Below are 16,572 nucleotides of genomic sequence, written 5' to 3' on the forward strand. Positions count from 1 at the left end.
GAAGATCTGGGTGACAGTCGAAGGCGGGGGCCTCGACGACCGGATCTCTGGACATGGAGACTGGCTCTGGGGACATGCAGGTGGAGAGCTGCTGACCTCGACTGGGGATGTTGTCGGGCGGTGAAAGGAATACTTTGAGGATCTCCTCAATCCCCCCCGTCATGTCTTCCGAGGAGGAAGCAGAGACTGGGGACCCGGAGGCGGACTCGTACATCACCCTGGCTGAAGTCACCGAGGTGGTTAGTGTGTTCGCATTGCCGGCAGTAAGTTAGACCTGTTCCCGGTGCATGTTGGACTCCGCCAGGGCTGCCCTTTGTCACCGGTTCTGTTCATTATATTTATGGACAGAATTTCTAGGCGCAGCCAGGGGTCAGAGGGGGTCTGGTTTGGGAACCACAGGATTTCATCTCTGCTGTTTGCGGATGATGTCCTGATGGCTTCATCGAGCCAGGACCTGCAGCAGGCACTGGGGCGGTTTGCAGCCGAGTGTGAAGTGGCTGGGATGAGAATCAGCTCCTCTAAATCCGAGGCCATGGTTCTCGACCGGAAAAAGGTGGTTTGCCCTCTCCGGGTGGGTGGTGAGTCTCTGCCCCAAGTGGAGGAGTTCAAGTATCTCGGGGTCTTGTTCACGAGTGAGGGAAGGATGGAGCGTGAGATTGACAGGCGGATCGGTGCAGCGTCTGCAGTGATGCGGTCGCTGTATCGGTCTGTTGTGGTAAAGAAGGAGCTGAGCCCAAAGGCGAAGCTCTCGATTTACCGGTCAATCTACGTTCCTACCCTCACCTATGATCATGAGCTCTGGGTAATGACCGAAAGGACAAGATCACGGATACAAGCGGCTGAAACGGGTTTCCTCCCCAGAGTGGCTGGGCGCACCCTTAGGGATAGGGTGAGGAGCTCAGTCACATGGGAGGAGCTCGGAGTAGAACCGCTGCTCCTACAAGTTGAGAGGAGCCAGCTGAGGTGGCTCGGGCATCTGCTCAGGATTCCTCCTGGACGCCTCCCTAGGGAGGTGTTCTGGGCATGTCCCACCGGGAGGATGCCCAGGACACGCTGGAGGGACTATGTCTCTCGGCTGGCCTGGGAACGCCTTGGGGTCCCACCGGAGGAGCTGGAGGACGTGTCCGGGGTGAGGGAAGTCTGGGAGTCCCTGCTTAGACTGCTGCCTTAGTCTCTGCCTTGATCCAGTTAGGCCTGAGTGCTGCCTTTGACACTGTCGATCATGTGATCCTCTTACAGAGACTAGAGGACTGGGTGGGCAGCTCTGGTACCACACTGAACTGGTTCAAGTCCTACCTAGAAAACAGGGAGTACTTTGTTGGAATCAGAAAATGTGTCTCAAATAAAAGGTCCCTGAGCTGTGGGGTGCCCCAGGGTTCAATCCTGGGACCCCTGTTGTTCAATTTCTACATGCTGCTGTTAGGCCAGTTAATACACCGCAATAATGTGTCCTACCACAACTCTGCAGATGACACTCAGATCTCTGTCTCACTGGCAGCAGGTAAATATGGACCAGTGGATTCACTCTGCCTCTGCATCCAACAGATCAGTGTGTGGATGCAAAACAACTTTCTCCAGCTTCACTCAGACAAGACTGAAGTCATCATCTTTGGCCACAGAAACACAGAGAAAGTGTCAGCAGTCACCTCCAGTCTCTCTCTCTCTGAAACCTTCAAATCAGGCTAGAAATCTAAGGGTAATAATGGACTCGACTTGAACTTTAACAGCTACGTCAAATCAGTAACATCTGCAGCTTTTTACAATCTAAAAAAACATTGCAAAAATCAAAGGTATACTGTCAAAGTCAGACTTTGAGAGACTTATCCAAGCATTTGTCTCCAGTAGGTTAGACTACTGTAACAGTCTGCTCACTGGCCTCTACAAATGAGTCTTAAGACAAATGCAGTACATCCAGGACACTGCTGCTTGGGTCCTGACTAGAACCAGGAAATACGAGCACATAAGTCCTGTGCTCAGGTCTCTGCACTGGCTCCTGTAGCTCAAAGAATAGACTTTAAAGCAGCTCTATTTGTGAACAAGTCTCTCCATGGCCTAGGTCCAAAGTACATCTCCCACATGTTAGAGCCATATGAACCATCTCACACTCTGAGGACTTTGACAATGTTTAAATCCAGGCTCAAAACAGTTGTGTTTATCTGTACATATGACTGAAAGGGTTTTATTCTGCACTTTTCTGTTTTAATGTTAATTTTATGATGATTATTTGTGATTATTTATGTTTTGATTAGTGTAGATGAGGTGCTGGGAAGAAACCCAAACTTGTGCCCTCAGGGAAGGACTGTATTTAGGACTAATTTAGTATCCACAATCTCCCCAGGTTGTTCGGCAAGAACAAAGTGACCAGACGCCAGTCCACACTCTACCACTCTTTATTGAAGTTGTGTTTACGGTTTATGCTCATGTTCATGATTCATGTTCATAGTTGTTCATGGTTTCTAAAAGGCAGAAAATAAATGCTATGAATGTGATGAATGATACAACAAATGAAATATCAGATATATGGTATTAATAAACATAACAAATATGTAAATACACAATATAGAATACAGAACACATTAGAAATAAGCTACAGATGATAATACAAAGCAATAATGAACTAAGAGTCAGAGGCCGTGTCCCAATTCGCCAAATGCACCCTTTGAAGGGTCCCTGCGAAGTACTCTTCAAAGTGTAGTTTGAAGGTTCCGGTCGAGAATCTGCCCTCCTCAGTGTAGCCGCCATCTTGCTGAAGTGGGACAGGCCTACACCATGGACCGCACTTCCACCGCTGTCTTTGAGCGTACGATACGTACATTATGTACGTTATTTTTAATGATTCATTATTTAATAGAAGAAAAGTCAAGATGTCGTCGTCACAGCCGTTTCTTTCTATTTAGATTGAATATCAATAGGCAAATATAACGTTCGAGGTGATTTTTTTACTCATTGTAGCTACTTCATAACTTTAACAAAATATACCTTGTGAAAACGTAATAACAGAGACAGAGGTAACAATATCATTTTGACATTCATAGTCTATAAACCAGAGAACACTGATTAGTTGTATATAAAGTGGGATATTGCAGTTTAATCGTTCGGTATTTTGGCCAGTGGCTACACCACTTTAATAACAGTAGAGGGCGCTGTTTCCCTTCTATGTCGTGCCAGTTCTTTCCATCTGATTATTATAAGGTATTTTCTAGCAGTGCAGCGCTACATCAAGCTAGTGTCTTGATTTACTAACACGAAAGTAAATGACACGTGCCCACGAGGGGCGCAGACGTATGGAATGTACGGAACTCATGAAGATTTTGTGCACGTCTCAGGACTCTGTTCTGTCCTTTCCTCAGAGTCCGTTGCTTCATTGTTCACATTAACTGTGTGGAACTCATTAAACATTCTGACTTTATGTTTCAGTCTCTTGGTCTTTGACACTTACAATAGAAACAAACATTCTTACATTATTCTTATTGCAGTAATAATTTTTAATGATAATAATATCTTCTTATTGTCTAGCAATAACTGCACATTCCTTTATTCCATGTAACTCCCCTCCTTTTTAATCATCAAACACACGGCCTGTACTTATCTTTATTCAGATTTAACAGTTTCATGTCGCACTGATGAGGTAAACCAGTACGAACATTTGAACGTGTAATGTGCAACGGACTCCATTTTCTTCTCTTTTTTGCGCAGCCGCGGTGTATGATGGGATATAGAAGTGCGTGAAGCGTGCACGGATGCACGCTTTGGTTACGTCCAATCTCCATGGAAACGGTGCAAAGGGAAGGGCAGGTTTGTCGGCCGCATTCAATAGGGTGCGTTGAAATGGGACAGCCCTTGTCGCACCGGAAATTACGTAACTGCCCTTCGATGCACACTTCGAATGGTGATTCTAAGGCCAGTTTGGCTAATTGGGACACGGCCAGAGAATGGCACTTTCTCGCCTAAAGTACAAAATTCCAACTGTCCTTGAATGCACCACAGACGGCAGCAGAGAGCAGTGAAAATACAAAGGTCTGCCTGTCCGTTGCCTTCCACCTCTGCTGTATAGTAAAAGGAAAATTGAAATCAGTCAACTGGATAAAAAGTTGTAGGAATGAACACATTTCGCTGCTCATCCAAGTTCACCTTTTCACATTTTGTCCCGTTGACAGATTTTTATTTATTTTTTTGTTACTATAAATCATAACTGAACGACTGAGGGATTACACAGACATCTTAGCCCCTTATAGTTATTTCTACAACCCAATATGTGTTCTTTCTTTTACTGTAGTCTTTTGGGGAGCTATTTGGGAGCATTGGCCATTCTAGGGGAGGGTAGTTCCCCCTCAAGCCCCCATCTGGTGCCGCCCCTGTTTCCCACACAGACCATCCTCTTCTCCACTACTCCTAAAATTCATGTTACTCATCACTGGGACGTAATCTATTGCGTCGTGATGCAACCCCAACCCCACACGTGCTTGCCTATTTAAAGGCTGCAGTAGCGCGCTCCTACAGCCTTGGATCAAACATGTTACTGCGCAGGGCCAAAGCTTGTACGCCTTTATACTGCTGCCTTCCGAACATGAGGCCACCCCGGCGGAGACCACGACCCCGGAGAAAATCACGGTCCCGGCGCCGCTCTCACACGTGAGTACGGATCCATGCAGACTGCAAACAATGTGTTTAAATCAGCAGTGGCGGATGGAGTACACAGGTTTGATACTTAAGTAAAAGTACAGATACAGAGGTAAAAGTTACTCAAGTAAAAGTAAAAGTATCACATGAAAAAAAATCTACTTAAGTAAAAGTATTTCTCACAAGTGTTGTTCATTTGGTAAATTATGATATTGTAGTTGTGATATTGATTAAAAATGATACATATTTTGGTCAACAGTAGCAGTAAGTATCAGTTTCTTAATTTGTCTTTATCATTTGGTGTGTTTATTTTTGTTTGCTCAAAGCTGAACCTTGAACTCGATAACTTTTCGGTCCTGTTCAAAAGTGTAGTGGAGTTGAAAGTACAGATACCTGCTGTCAAATGTTGTGAAGTAAAAGTAAATAGTATTCACTGTAACATGTACTTAAGTAAAGTGCAGATACCTAAAGATTTTACAGTACTTTACTACTTGTACTTTGTTTCAGTCCAAAATCAAGTCTTTCATGCTGAATTCCTGTGTATTTGCCTATATATTTTTATTAGTATTATTGTTTCAACAGAGTAGCTCTAAAATACTACAGAAACGAGGCATATGATGGCACACCTCACAAATGTGCAACAACCTTTATGAAGAATAAATATGGAAAATACGTTAAATTAACCAAAAAGAATGGATTGAAGCTGGTAGCGACTGACACTCAAGACGGAGCTATCACTTGTAAGACTAAAATTAATTTTTTAATTAGCATAGAAATCATGTCTGATCCTGCTATTTTTGTCTTGCAGGTAACTTGGAGATATGGAAATGGAACACGAACATTGCATTCTGTTTTAAGTATGGTGAGAGTGAAGTCTATGTGGTTACTGAAGACGAAAATAAACTTGAGGTATGAAAATTTCACTGCCTATAGGCTATAATGGATAAGCTAAGTTACCACTCTATGTTTATTTTGCATAATTTGAAGTGTTTTATAAGCTATATTCAATTCAGTTGACTTGGTGTTTTACCTTCACAGCTGACCCGGCTGGAGCAAATCACGGATGATGGCATTAAAGAAACTATCCAGAGCTTGAGGCCTTGGTTTCAAATTGAACCCGTTGGGAATCATTTCTGTATCCGGGCAGCGAACTCAAAAAAATATTTAACAATAGAAGAAAATAGGTGCATTACCCTCAGTAACAGGGTATGTGTCCTAATATTGTTACTGTTTAGGCTGTATTAATATGAATGAAGGTAAAACTCATATTTTTGTGTTTCCTTTCAGCAAGGCTTGGACAGCACCTTTTGTACACTTCCCTGTCGATGTAACGAAGAAGGGTGCTCTGGGGTGTGAGTCTTCAGGATGAGCTGACATGGGTGTTACAGAAATATTGAGAGTTAGTTACTAACCAGGTTCAACCTGATTAACCTTCTAATCTTATCGAAATCTGTTTTTAAACATTTGTACTGCTGGCTTGTGCATATTGTAGGCCATTTAATAATGTGCTTGTACTTGCATAAATGTGCTTTGTATAAAGCTTTTACATATTGCTTCTTAATAAAAAAAAATCTTGAACACACCAATCCAAACAGGATAAAAAAATATAGGTTATAGTTTATGGACTTTAAACTGTGGTGGAAGAAGTACTTGATTGTGTTACTTAAGTAAAAGTACTGATACTATGGTAAAAAAAAAAATAATCACATGAAAAAATACTTAAGTGAAAGGTTTTTTTTTTTAAATAATTAATTAAAAGTAAAATTCGTGGGTGCTTCTTCTAAAATTTTCTAAGACGATCTCTATCTGTTTGTAGTTTGGACTTCCGCATGATTCTCGGAAAAGCCATCAACATCCATTCACTGCTGTACTATGAGTGACAGTGCTGTTATCTGTTGTGTGAAAGTTGTTTGCAGTATTCCTTATCATTTCCTGGGTGTGTCACATGTTTCAACAGAAGAATGCTGTGAAAGTTAATAGGCTTTGTGGTGTCAATCAGAACTCAAGAAAGTTGCTCAATTCGTTACTGTCAATCAAAGAGTAAAACTTAAAGTACATTTTTGTAATGGCAATGCGGAGGTGTATAGTTACATTTACTTAAAGTAACTTTTTATAGAAAAAGTACTTTTCTAGTTGCCTACTTTTACTCCTGTTGAGGAAAACAGCCCTTTCCTCTCATGTTCATTAGTTTCTGCTAAGACAAAGAATAACCTTGAAACAAAGATGAAGCTCAAAGAAGAATTTACTTATTCAGTCAGTAAAGAGCAATACCTGTACAAGGATTCCCAGACAGAGACTGAATGACTGAATGTTTACACCCATACAATGAGTGTTATATGCATGCCATAGTGAGAGGCCACCGCAGGTCAGCCAGACCTCTTGGCTTGTCGCATCCTTTGGGGGTGTGTTTGTCTCTTGCTCCGATTGCTAAAGCATATTTTGCTTGCTTGACCAGGGTGACGAGTGAGTCATCACACGCCCATCAGTAAGTCATTGCCCTACTTAGTTTGGCCATATAGATATAGAACATCTTGCATTTCCTGGACATATGTCTGTGTCACACAGCTGTAATCTAGTCCGTGTCTTCCCATGAGCACTGGTACAATAATAAACTATGCAGTGGTTGTGCAGAATAGCTAAGTATAGTTTTTTATTCTAACACTTCCACTTGAGTAGTTTTTTATTGAAGTAACAGTTCTCTTACTTGTTTTGGTTCCTCTTTCTACTGTGAATAAGTCTACAAGTGACAAAAGCTTTATGAATATATGAACCAGTGTTTCAGTTTTATGCAGCTAAAACCTGGAACAGTCTTCCTGAAGATGTGAGACAGGTCCCTACTTTAACAAAGTTTAAATCCAGATTCAAACTTTTTAGCTGTGCATATAACTGAAAAGTTTTTATTCTGCATTTAATGTTCATTTTATGATCATTATTTGTGATTATTTATATTTTGATTTGTTGTATTATAATTTTAATTACTTTCTTATTCTGTAAAGAACTTTGAATTACTTCGTGTACCAATTGTGCTGTATAAATAATAAAAAAAAAAAAATTGCCTTGCCTTTGTTGATCATATGAAATTATTTGAATATTTGTGTTTCTTGCACCGCTCCTTCAGATATGATCTTGTAAATTTTCGTGTCTATCACTTTTTTCCAAACTCAGGTCCTCAGAGGCCTGGGAGCTTGAGGGTTCTGCAGTATCTTTGCTGTTCCTAGTGCTGCACTGTACTGACTGAAATGTCTGATGTTTTTTCTGGGATCTGCTGCAGCCACTCCTCCAGTTTTGCAGTTTACTGCCCCTAGTGCTCCGATGACCACAGGCCAAACTAACAGCGGCAGTTATTCAAAGGAGACACATAAATAAACAGAAAGAACCATGGAAGAATGATGACTTGGTCAGTGCACAGAAAAGGGAGTGCCGGAGGGTCGAGCGGAAATGGCGCAAATCAAAGTGCCAGGTTCATTATTTACAGAGGTTAGAGATTCACAAAGATGTAAATGTACAACCACAGTTTATGCAGAACAAGGGAGAGTAATTTTTCAGACATTACTGGAAGATGCAGGAACAACTCTTGTGTCCTATGTGTACAGTAAACAGATTAAGATCAAACCCTCCAGCTCCACCACCGTTTCCTAACTAATTTCCACATCTAAGTGCAGTATTCTTTAATGACAAGGTTCAAGGCAGTAAAAATTACATCAATTCCATGGAAAGATTTGGCTTTGGACCAAATTTTGTAAGGTGGATCAAATTACTATACAAAGCACCAACAGCTTCGGTCTTAACTAATAGTCTGTTGTCTTCTCCATCCATCCAACTGGGCAGAGGTACAGCTCAGGGCAGCCCCTTGTCACCATTATTGTTCGCTTTGGCGATTGAACCTCTGGCTATGGTCATTAGACAAAATCCAAATGTTCATGGGGTCACAATTGGGGATAAAGAACCTAAGATACTGTTGTATGCAGATGACATCCTTCTGACATTGACTAATCCTTCTAATTCTCTACCAGTGCTGATAAGATGTATTGGAGAGTTTGGTCTTACATCCGGATATAAAGTGAATTATGACAAATCTGTTATTATGGCTTTGGCTGATTCAGGAAATGTTGAACCTGTATATGTTAAGCCCTTTCGTTGGGAGCTGTCAGGTTTTATATACCTTGGAGTTAAAGGTACTCCAACATTGAGTCTGTTATACAAGGAACACGTGAATGAAATGATTGTGGGTCTTCGTGAGATGCTGACGTGGTGAAGGGCTCTTCCAGTTTCATTTCTGGGGTAAATTAGTCTTATAAAAATGATTATCTTACCCAAAAGATTATACCCTACTTGAATGCTTAATGTGATGTTAAAATCTGAAGATATAAAAGTAATTAACAAAGCCATGATGGATTTCATCTGGGAAGGAAGGAAACCAAAACTCAAATTAGAGACACTTCAGTTACACAAAGAACAGGGTGGATGGGGCTAACATGGAATATTATGTCCTTTCAGTGCAAGCTAGGATTCTTCCTGCCTGGATACATGAAAATTCAGATTTACCCTGGTTAAGTATCCAGGCTGTATTGTGCAAACAATCATCTGTCGTTAGGGAGCAAGTTAATCAGTTTAACAGATATAGTAAAAAAAATAATCCTCTACTATATAATGGCCTATGAGCTTGCGGAAGACTGTTTCAAAGTCAAACTCATTGTTCCATATCTTATTGACTTTAATAAATAATTCAGACCTATTTCCACAAACTATAGGAACACGTTTTACAAGATGGCACTGAGTTCATCTACATGCTGCCTCAATGTGTTACCCACTAGATTCCTAAAGTCTGTGCTCAGCAGTTTGCTGTCAGCATCGCTTGCATAGTTAACATGCCAGTTCAATCTGGAACATTTCCAAGAGTCTTGAAAACTGCAGGTATCAAGCCTCTCCTAAGTGAGAGCAGTCTTGATGCCACAATATTGAACAGTTAACGACCCATCTCAAATCTGCCGTTTTTAGGCACAGTGCTTGAAAAAGTTGTTTACCAAGAGCTGATTCATTTATCCAAATGAACAACTCCTTTGATGTTTTCCAGTCATGTTTTAGACCCCACCACAGCACTGAGACTGCTCTTATCAAGGTGACAAATGACATCCGCCTGAACAAGTCTCAATGCTGTTAGATCTGAGTGCTGCCTTTGACACTGTCGATCATGATCTTTCAGAGACTAGCGGACTGGGTGGGCATCTCTGGTTCTGCACTAAACTGGCTCGAGTCCTATCTAGAAGACAGGGAGTACTTTGTTGAAATTGGAAAATGTGTCTCAGATAAAATGTCCTTGGCTTGTGGCCAGGTCAATCCTGGGACCCCGTTGTTTAATTTCTACATGCTGCCGTTAGGCCAGTTAATACTGAAGGATGTAAGTAATAAATCTTCTTAGGTGCATCACACATATATATCGAAACACTGAATTCATATATTTGTGTGAATTCTGTTTGATGAAGTCACACATTGATTTGAACACTGTTTTAATGCTTAAACATTGAAATAATGTTTTCATTTTAATAGGGCCCTTTAAATGCAACATTGTATGTTCTGAATAACAGGAGGCAGCTTTCTGCTTTGCAGAAACTCCTTTACACCAGCCGGAGATGACTCAAGGCCAAAAAACAGACCGATGCAGCTGTGGGTATCCGAGAGAAGTGAAAGAGGTCGGAAGGAGGAACCAAGGCGTGAACCTGTCCAACATACTATTTGCATATTCATGTTGTTTTTTACCTCTGGGTCTAGGGCAGGGGTCTCAAACTCAAATTATCTGGGGGCCGCAGGAGGCAGAATCTGGGTGAGCCTGGGCCACATCAGGTATTCCACAAAAAAGCGCTGTTAAAATCTTCACAAACATTACCACTGTTTTCAACATACATGAGGAAATGTTCCAATTCTTGTGGATTTAATGCATACATCATTATTTGTTGACTCTTTTGTGATGAGAGTACACAGGACTAGTGACAAGTGTGTTTGGGGTTTACCGATTTGACGGAGCCTTCTACATACTAACATTAAACTTTCATATTGTCCTGCGGGCCACAAAATATTGTCTCTTGGGACGCAATTGGCCACCGGGCTGTGGGTTTGAGACTCCTAATCTAGGGAGAGGCAGGCAGTCAGAGCGCCTGGCTTAAGTCCTGCATACGTCGGCTGTTAGGGATAATGGTCTGACCCAGAGTTCTCTATTAGGATTGTATTTGACAGGGAATACATTTTTGTGATTTTAACTGATCGATTCCAGTTGTCATTTTTGATAGAATACGACTTACAATACGCAGCAATAATGTGTCCTACCACAACTATGCAGATGACACTCAGATCTATGTCTCATTGGCAGCAGGTGAATATGGACCAGTGGATTCACTCTGCCTCTGCATCCAACAAATCAGTGTGTGGATGCAAAACAACTTTCTCCAGCTAAACTCAGACAAGACTGAAGTCATAGTTTTTGTCCCACAGAAGCAAAGTGAAAGTGTCAGCAGTCACCTCCAGTCTCTCTCTCTAAAACCTTAAAATCAGGCTAGAAATCTAGAGGTAATAATGGACTCAGACTTGAACTTTAACATCGGTCTTGTTTGGTGTGGAGGATCTGGGTCTTGTTTGGTGTGGAAGATCTGGGTCTTGGTTGGTGTGGTAAATCTGGGCTTCTGTCGCCTGGTGCTCAAGGCCTGCTCCTGTGCAGCCAGGATGATTTTGGAAATTTCAATCTAGAATTGGAAACATTATGATGTAACGACCAACTTCTTTCAAAAGCCCCTCTTTACCAAGCTAACAGTTACTAGTAAAAATCATTTCAAATTTAGCAATATTTTAATATTCATTTCTAGCTCCCATATCTGATAACCCAGTTGTGTTCCTTCCTGCATGGAAGTTGGTTTCAATGGAAGAATTATGGCATTAGTGTTATTCTTGATTTATGTGGAGGCAATAAGCCAGATACTTACAAATTACACATTTTCTCAATTCAATTTCACAATACAAGCAACGTGTAGGGCCACATTGTCTAGAAAAATTACTCGAATGAATGAATTTCAAATTAATTCACAGAAAAAAAGGAAAATTTCATGTATTCAAGTGGCTTAATTACTCAGAACAGCAAGAGACTTTGGGAGCCTGATCTTGGCATGAACATAAACAATGGGATATAATCACACTCATTGTCAAAAAAAAATAAAAATACATTGCAAAATATATCACAAGAAATTAAGATAATACATAAAGTGGACTAAGTCTGACAAGAACTGTTCAGCTTTATGCAAACAATATAAACATCATGTGCATACCTTCTGTTTAATGCAGGGGTGCTCAGACTTTTGCAGTATGTGAGCTACTTTTAAAATGATTGTGTCTGAAAGATCCATCCATCCATCCATTTTCTTCCGCTTATCCGGGGCCGGGTCGCGGGGGCAGCAGTCTAAGCAGGGACTCTCAAACTTCCCTCACCCCAGACACATCCTCCAGCTCCTCCGGTGGGATCCCAAGGCGTTCCCAGGCCAGCCGAGAGACATAGTCTCTCCAGCGTGTCCTGGGTCTTCCCCGGGGCCTCCTCCCGGTGGGACATGCCCAGAACACCTCCCTAGGGAGGCGTCCAGGAGGCATCCTGAGCAGATGCCCGAGCCACCTCAGCTGGTTCCTCTCAACGTGTAGGAGCAGCGGCTCTACTCCGAGCTCCTCCCGTGTGACTGAGCTCCTCACCCTATCCCTAAGGGTGCGCCCAGCCACTCTGCGGAGGAAACCCGTTTTGGCCGCTTGTATCCGTGATCTTGTCCTTTCGGTCATTACCCAGAGCTCATGACCATAGGTGAGGGTAGGAACGCAGATTGACCGGTAAATTGAGAGCTTCGCCTTTGGGCTCAGCTCCTTCTTTACCACAACGGACCGATACAGCGACCGCATCACTGCAGACGCTGCACCGATCCGCCTGTCAATCTCACGCTCCATCCTTCCCTCACTCATGAACAAGACCCCGAGATACTTGAACTCCTCCACTTGGGGCAGAGACTCACCACCCACCCGGAGAGGGCAAACCACCTTTTTCCGGTCGAGAACCATGGCCTCGGATTTAGAGGAGCTGATTCTCATCCCAGCCACTTCACACTCGGCTGCAAACCGCCCCAGTGCCTGCGGCAGGTCCTGGCTCGATGAAGCCATCAGGACATCATCCGCAAACAGCAGAGATGAAATCCTGTGGTTCCCAAACCAGACCCCCTCCGACCCCTGGCTGCGCCTAGAAATTCTGTCCATAAATATAATGAACAGAACCGGTGACAAAGGGCAGCCCTGGCGGAGTCCAACATGCACCGGGAACAGGTCTGACTTACTGCCGGCAATGCGAATACAGCTCCTGCTCCGGTCATACAGGGACCGGACAACCCTTAGCAAAGGGCCCCGGACCCCATACTCCCAGAGCACCCCCCAAAGGACACCACGAGGGACACGGTCGAATGCCTTCTCCAAATCCACAAAACACATGTGGACTGGTTGGGCAAACTCCCATGAACCCTCGAGGACCTGATGGAGAGTATAAAGCTGGTCCAGTGTTCCACGACCAGGACGAAAACCACACTGCTCCTCCTGAATCCGAGGTTCGACTATCGGTCGGATTCTCCTCTCCAGTACCCTGGAATAGACCTTACCGGGAAGGCTGAGGAGTGTGATTCCCCTGTAATAGGAACACACCCTCCGGTCCCCCTTTTTATACAGAGGGACCACCACCCCGGTCTGCCACTCCACAGGTACTGTCCCCGACCGCCACGCGATGTTGCAGAGACGTGTCAGCCAAGACAGCCCCACAACATCCAGAGACTTGAGGTACTCAGGACGGATCTCATCCACCCCCGGAGCCTTGCCACCGAGGAGCTTGCCAACCACCTCAGTGACTTCAGCCAGGGTGATGGACGAGTCCGCCTCCGGGTCCCCAGTTTCTGCTTCCTCCTCGGAAGACGTGACAGTGGGATTGAGGAGATCCTCAAAGTATTCCTTCCACCGCCCGACAACATCCCCAGTCGAGGTCAGCAGCTCTCCACCCGCACTGTAAACAGTGTTGGTGAAGCACTGCTTCCCCCTCCTGAGGCGTCGGACGGTTTACCAGAATCTCTTTGAGGCCGTGTGATAGTCCTCCTCCATGGTCTCCCCGAACTCCTCCCAACCCCGAGTTTTTGCCTCTGTGACTGCCCGAGCCGCGGCACGCTTGGCCCGCTGATACTCATCAGCTGCCTCAGGAGTCCCATGAGCCAACAAGGCTCGATAGGACTCCTTCTTCAGCTTGACGGCATCCCTTACTTCCGGTGTCCACCAACGGGTTCGGGGATTGCCGCAGCGACAAGCACCGCAGACCTTACGACCACAACTACGAACAGCCGCATCGACAATAGAGGTGGAGAACATGGCCCACTCAGAGTCCATGTCCCCAGCCTCCCTCGGGATCAGGGAGAAGCTCTCCCGGAGGTGGGAGTTGAAGACCCCTCTGACAGAGGGCTCTGCCAGGCATTCCCAGCAGACCCTCACGATGCGCTTGGGCCTGCCAGGTCAACTCACCACCAGGTGGTGATCAGTTGACAGCTCAGCCCTTCTCTTCACCTGAGTGTCCAAGACATTCAGTCGGAGGTCAGATGACACAACAACAAAGCCGATCATCGACCTCCGACCTAGAGTGTCCTGGTGCCACGTGCACCGATGGACACCCTTGTGCTCGAACATGGTGTTTGTTAAGGACAAACTGTGACTAGCACACAAGTCCTATAACAAAACATCACTCGGGTTCAGATCAGGGAGGCCATTTCTCCCAATCACGCCCCTCCAAGTGTCACTGTCATTACCCACATGGGCATTGAAGTCCCCCCGGTAGCGCTCAACCTCCCGCACAAGCTCAGGCTCCTTCCCCCCCAGCGAGGTGACATTCCATGTCCCCAGAGCTAGTCTCCATGTCCGGAGTTCCGGTCGTCGAGGTCCCCACCTTCGACTGCCGCCCAGATCTCTCTGCACCCGCCCCTCATGGCTCCTCTCGCAGGTGGTGGGTCCACGGGAGGACGGCCCCACGTCGTTCCTTCGGGCTGGGCCTGGCCGGGCCCCATGGGGAAAGGCCCGGCCACCAGGCGCTCGCTGCCGAGCACCCACCCCAGGCCTGGCTCCAGGGTGGGGCCCCGGTAACGCCAGTCCGGGCGACGTAAACGGCCTTGTTGTTTTTCTCTTCATGATGGGCTTCTGAACTGCTCTTAGTCTGACCGGTCCCCCTGGACCTGTTTGCCATGAGTGACCCTACCAGGGGCATGAAGCCCCCGACAACATAGCCCCCAGGATCATTCGGGTGCTCAAACCCCTCCACCACGTTAAGGTGGCGGTTCGGGGAGGGGTGTCACATAAGTGTCACTTGAAAAAAAAAAAAAAGTCTACTTAAGTAAAAGCGTAACCTTTGATTTATTTGATGTATGTTATTTTATATATTAACATTAATTTGGGGCATTTGTATTTTGTTTATTACTTTGTACTTGTTTTATTAATAAGTAATATTTATTTATATTATGTTTGGGTAAATTACATTTAATGTTGGTTCCTATTGTTGTTGCGGTGCAGTGCATTTGGGGAGTGTGAACGCACACAGGGCGCGCACGTGTTAAGAGTGTCGGTTGTTCAATAAAGAGATGAGCTGTGCACTGTCCTGCCTTGTTGGTGATTTTAGCTAGGAAAAGAGCAAGAAAGTCAATAACTCATATCTAAATGTAACCCGCCGTACTCACAGCCTCCGGAGACTGGGAAGACCGATATTTAAGGGTTACAAAAGTATTAAAGTACCGGTGTAAACATGTACTTAAAGAGTAAAAAGCAAAAATATTTCATGCAGATTTTGAGATTTTATAAAGCTTAAGATGTAGGCAGATAATGAAAAATGATGATCATAGTTGTGATAAGGCTTGACAGAGAGGGAGGCGTGAACGCTGTAGGAGCTATTGGCCTATTTTACAGTAGTTTATTATTTTTGATTATAGGAAATTAGTTTGCCAGTTTATTTTAGGTTAATTTGCATATTTAATATATCTTTTTGATTTTTTACTATTTCTTATGTTTTGCTTTTCTGGGTCGGAATTCCAAATGTGGAACTCTGCTCCAAATTCACCCCTATAAGTGCCAGCCTTGATGGGCTTTATTTGGCTGGAGTCAAAGGCTATGGATGACGTCACACTCCCTTAGTCCACTTTATAGTCTATGGTTACCACAAGGTGGAGTGTTTTCTGTTTCAGAAAATAACTCATCCTAGATATGGAGGGTTTGTGTGTTAAACATGTGTGAATGAAACAAAACACAACTCCAGGTCTGTTTGTGATGAGGAAACAACATTATAACACTAGCAAACCCTTCATCGTAATGTCTTCTGCCGGGGTCTGATCGCCAAAGACAACTCATTCAATAAAGCTTACTAATACTTCTCAAGAAATTTGTTCAAGAAAAATGGCTTGGCCCTATGTTACACAAAACTAACTCTTGTGAGGCCCAAGCCATGTTATAATGTTGTTACCTCATCAAAAACATATCTGGAGTTGTGTTTTGCTTCATTTAGACATGTTTGAGTAATCCTGGTTTATTAGTCTGTACATCTCCAAAGATCAAAATGCTCTGTTTCATCTTGTGATCTCATGAAGCAATAGTTTTAAAGTTAAGTTACTTTTTATCTTTTAATTCAGTAGAGATGGGCAATTACAGGGCTGAAATAGTCCAAATGATTATAGTGAAGTTGTGTGGAGTTTAAAAACACAGTGGAGCACTTCCTGTATTGCCACATCACATCACACGGGGGAAGTGTTTTCTGTTTGAGAGAAGAACTCAGCCTAAATATGGAGGGTTTGTGTTTTAAAATTGTGTAAATGAAACAAAACAAAACTCCCAGGATGTTTTTGATGAGGAACATTATAACAGACCAGAAAATTGCGT

At 43.8% G+C, this 16,572-nt stretch overlaps 1 protein-coding gene across 2 annotated transcripts; it reads left to right on the forward strand.

The window, feature by feature from the left end:
• The first annotated feature begins 4,504 nt into the window (after positions 1-4,504).
• On the forward strand, positions 4,505-7,655 carry LOC129456537 (uncharacterized). 2 transcript variants are annotated; one of them, XM_055224390.1, is made up of 5 exons: positions 4,505-4,632; positions 5,203-5,360; positions 5,429-5,529; positions 5,659-5,826; positions 5,908-7,655. In XM_055224390.1, exons 1-5 carry the CDS (start codon positions 4,514-4,516, stop codon positions 5,974-5,976), a joined length of 615 nt encoding a protein of 204 aa, XP_055080365.1. In that variant the 5' UTR covers positions 4,505-4,513; the 3' UTR covers positions 5,977-7,655. The 2 variants fall into 2 exon arrangements, with proteins under 2 accessions (XP_055080365.1, XP_055080366.1); XM_055224391.1 differs by having other exon boundaries at positions 4,520-4,632; positions 5,912-6,197.
• The last annotated feature ends 8,917 nt before the right edge of the window (positions 7,656-16,572 follow it).

The sequence above is a fragment of the Periophthalmus magnuspinnatus genome, chromosome 9 (assembly GCF_009829125.3).
Source record: "Periophthalmus magnuspinnatus isolate fPerMag1 chromosome 9, fPerMag1.2.pri, whole genome shotgun sequence".
In the NCBI taxonomy this organism is placed as follows: domain Eukaryota; kingdom Metazoa; phylum Chordata; class Actinopteri; order Gobiiformes; family Gobiidae; genus Periophthalmus; species Periophthalmus magnuspinnatus.

Coding starts and splice junctions, on each gene's coding strand:
- LOC129456537 (XM_055224390.1), top strand. CDS start 4,514: ATGTTACTGCGCAGGGCCAAAGCTTGTACGCCTTTATACTGCTGCCTT. Junction 5,361..5,428: donor TCAAGACGGAGCTATCACTT/GTAAGACTAAAA, acceptor TTTGTCTTGCAG/GTAACTTGGAGATATGGAAA. Junction 5,827..5,907: donor GCATTACCCTCAGTAACAGG/GTATGTGTCCTA, acceptor GTTTCCTTTCAG/CAAGGCTTGGACAGCACCTT.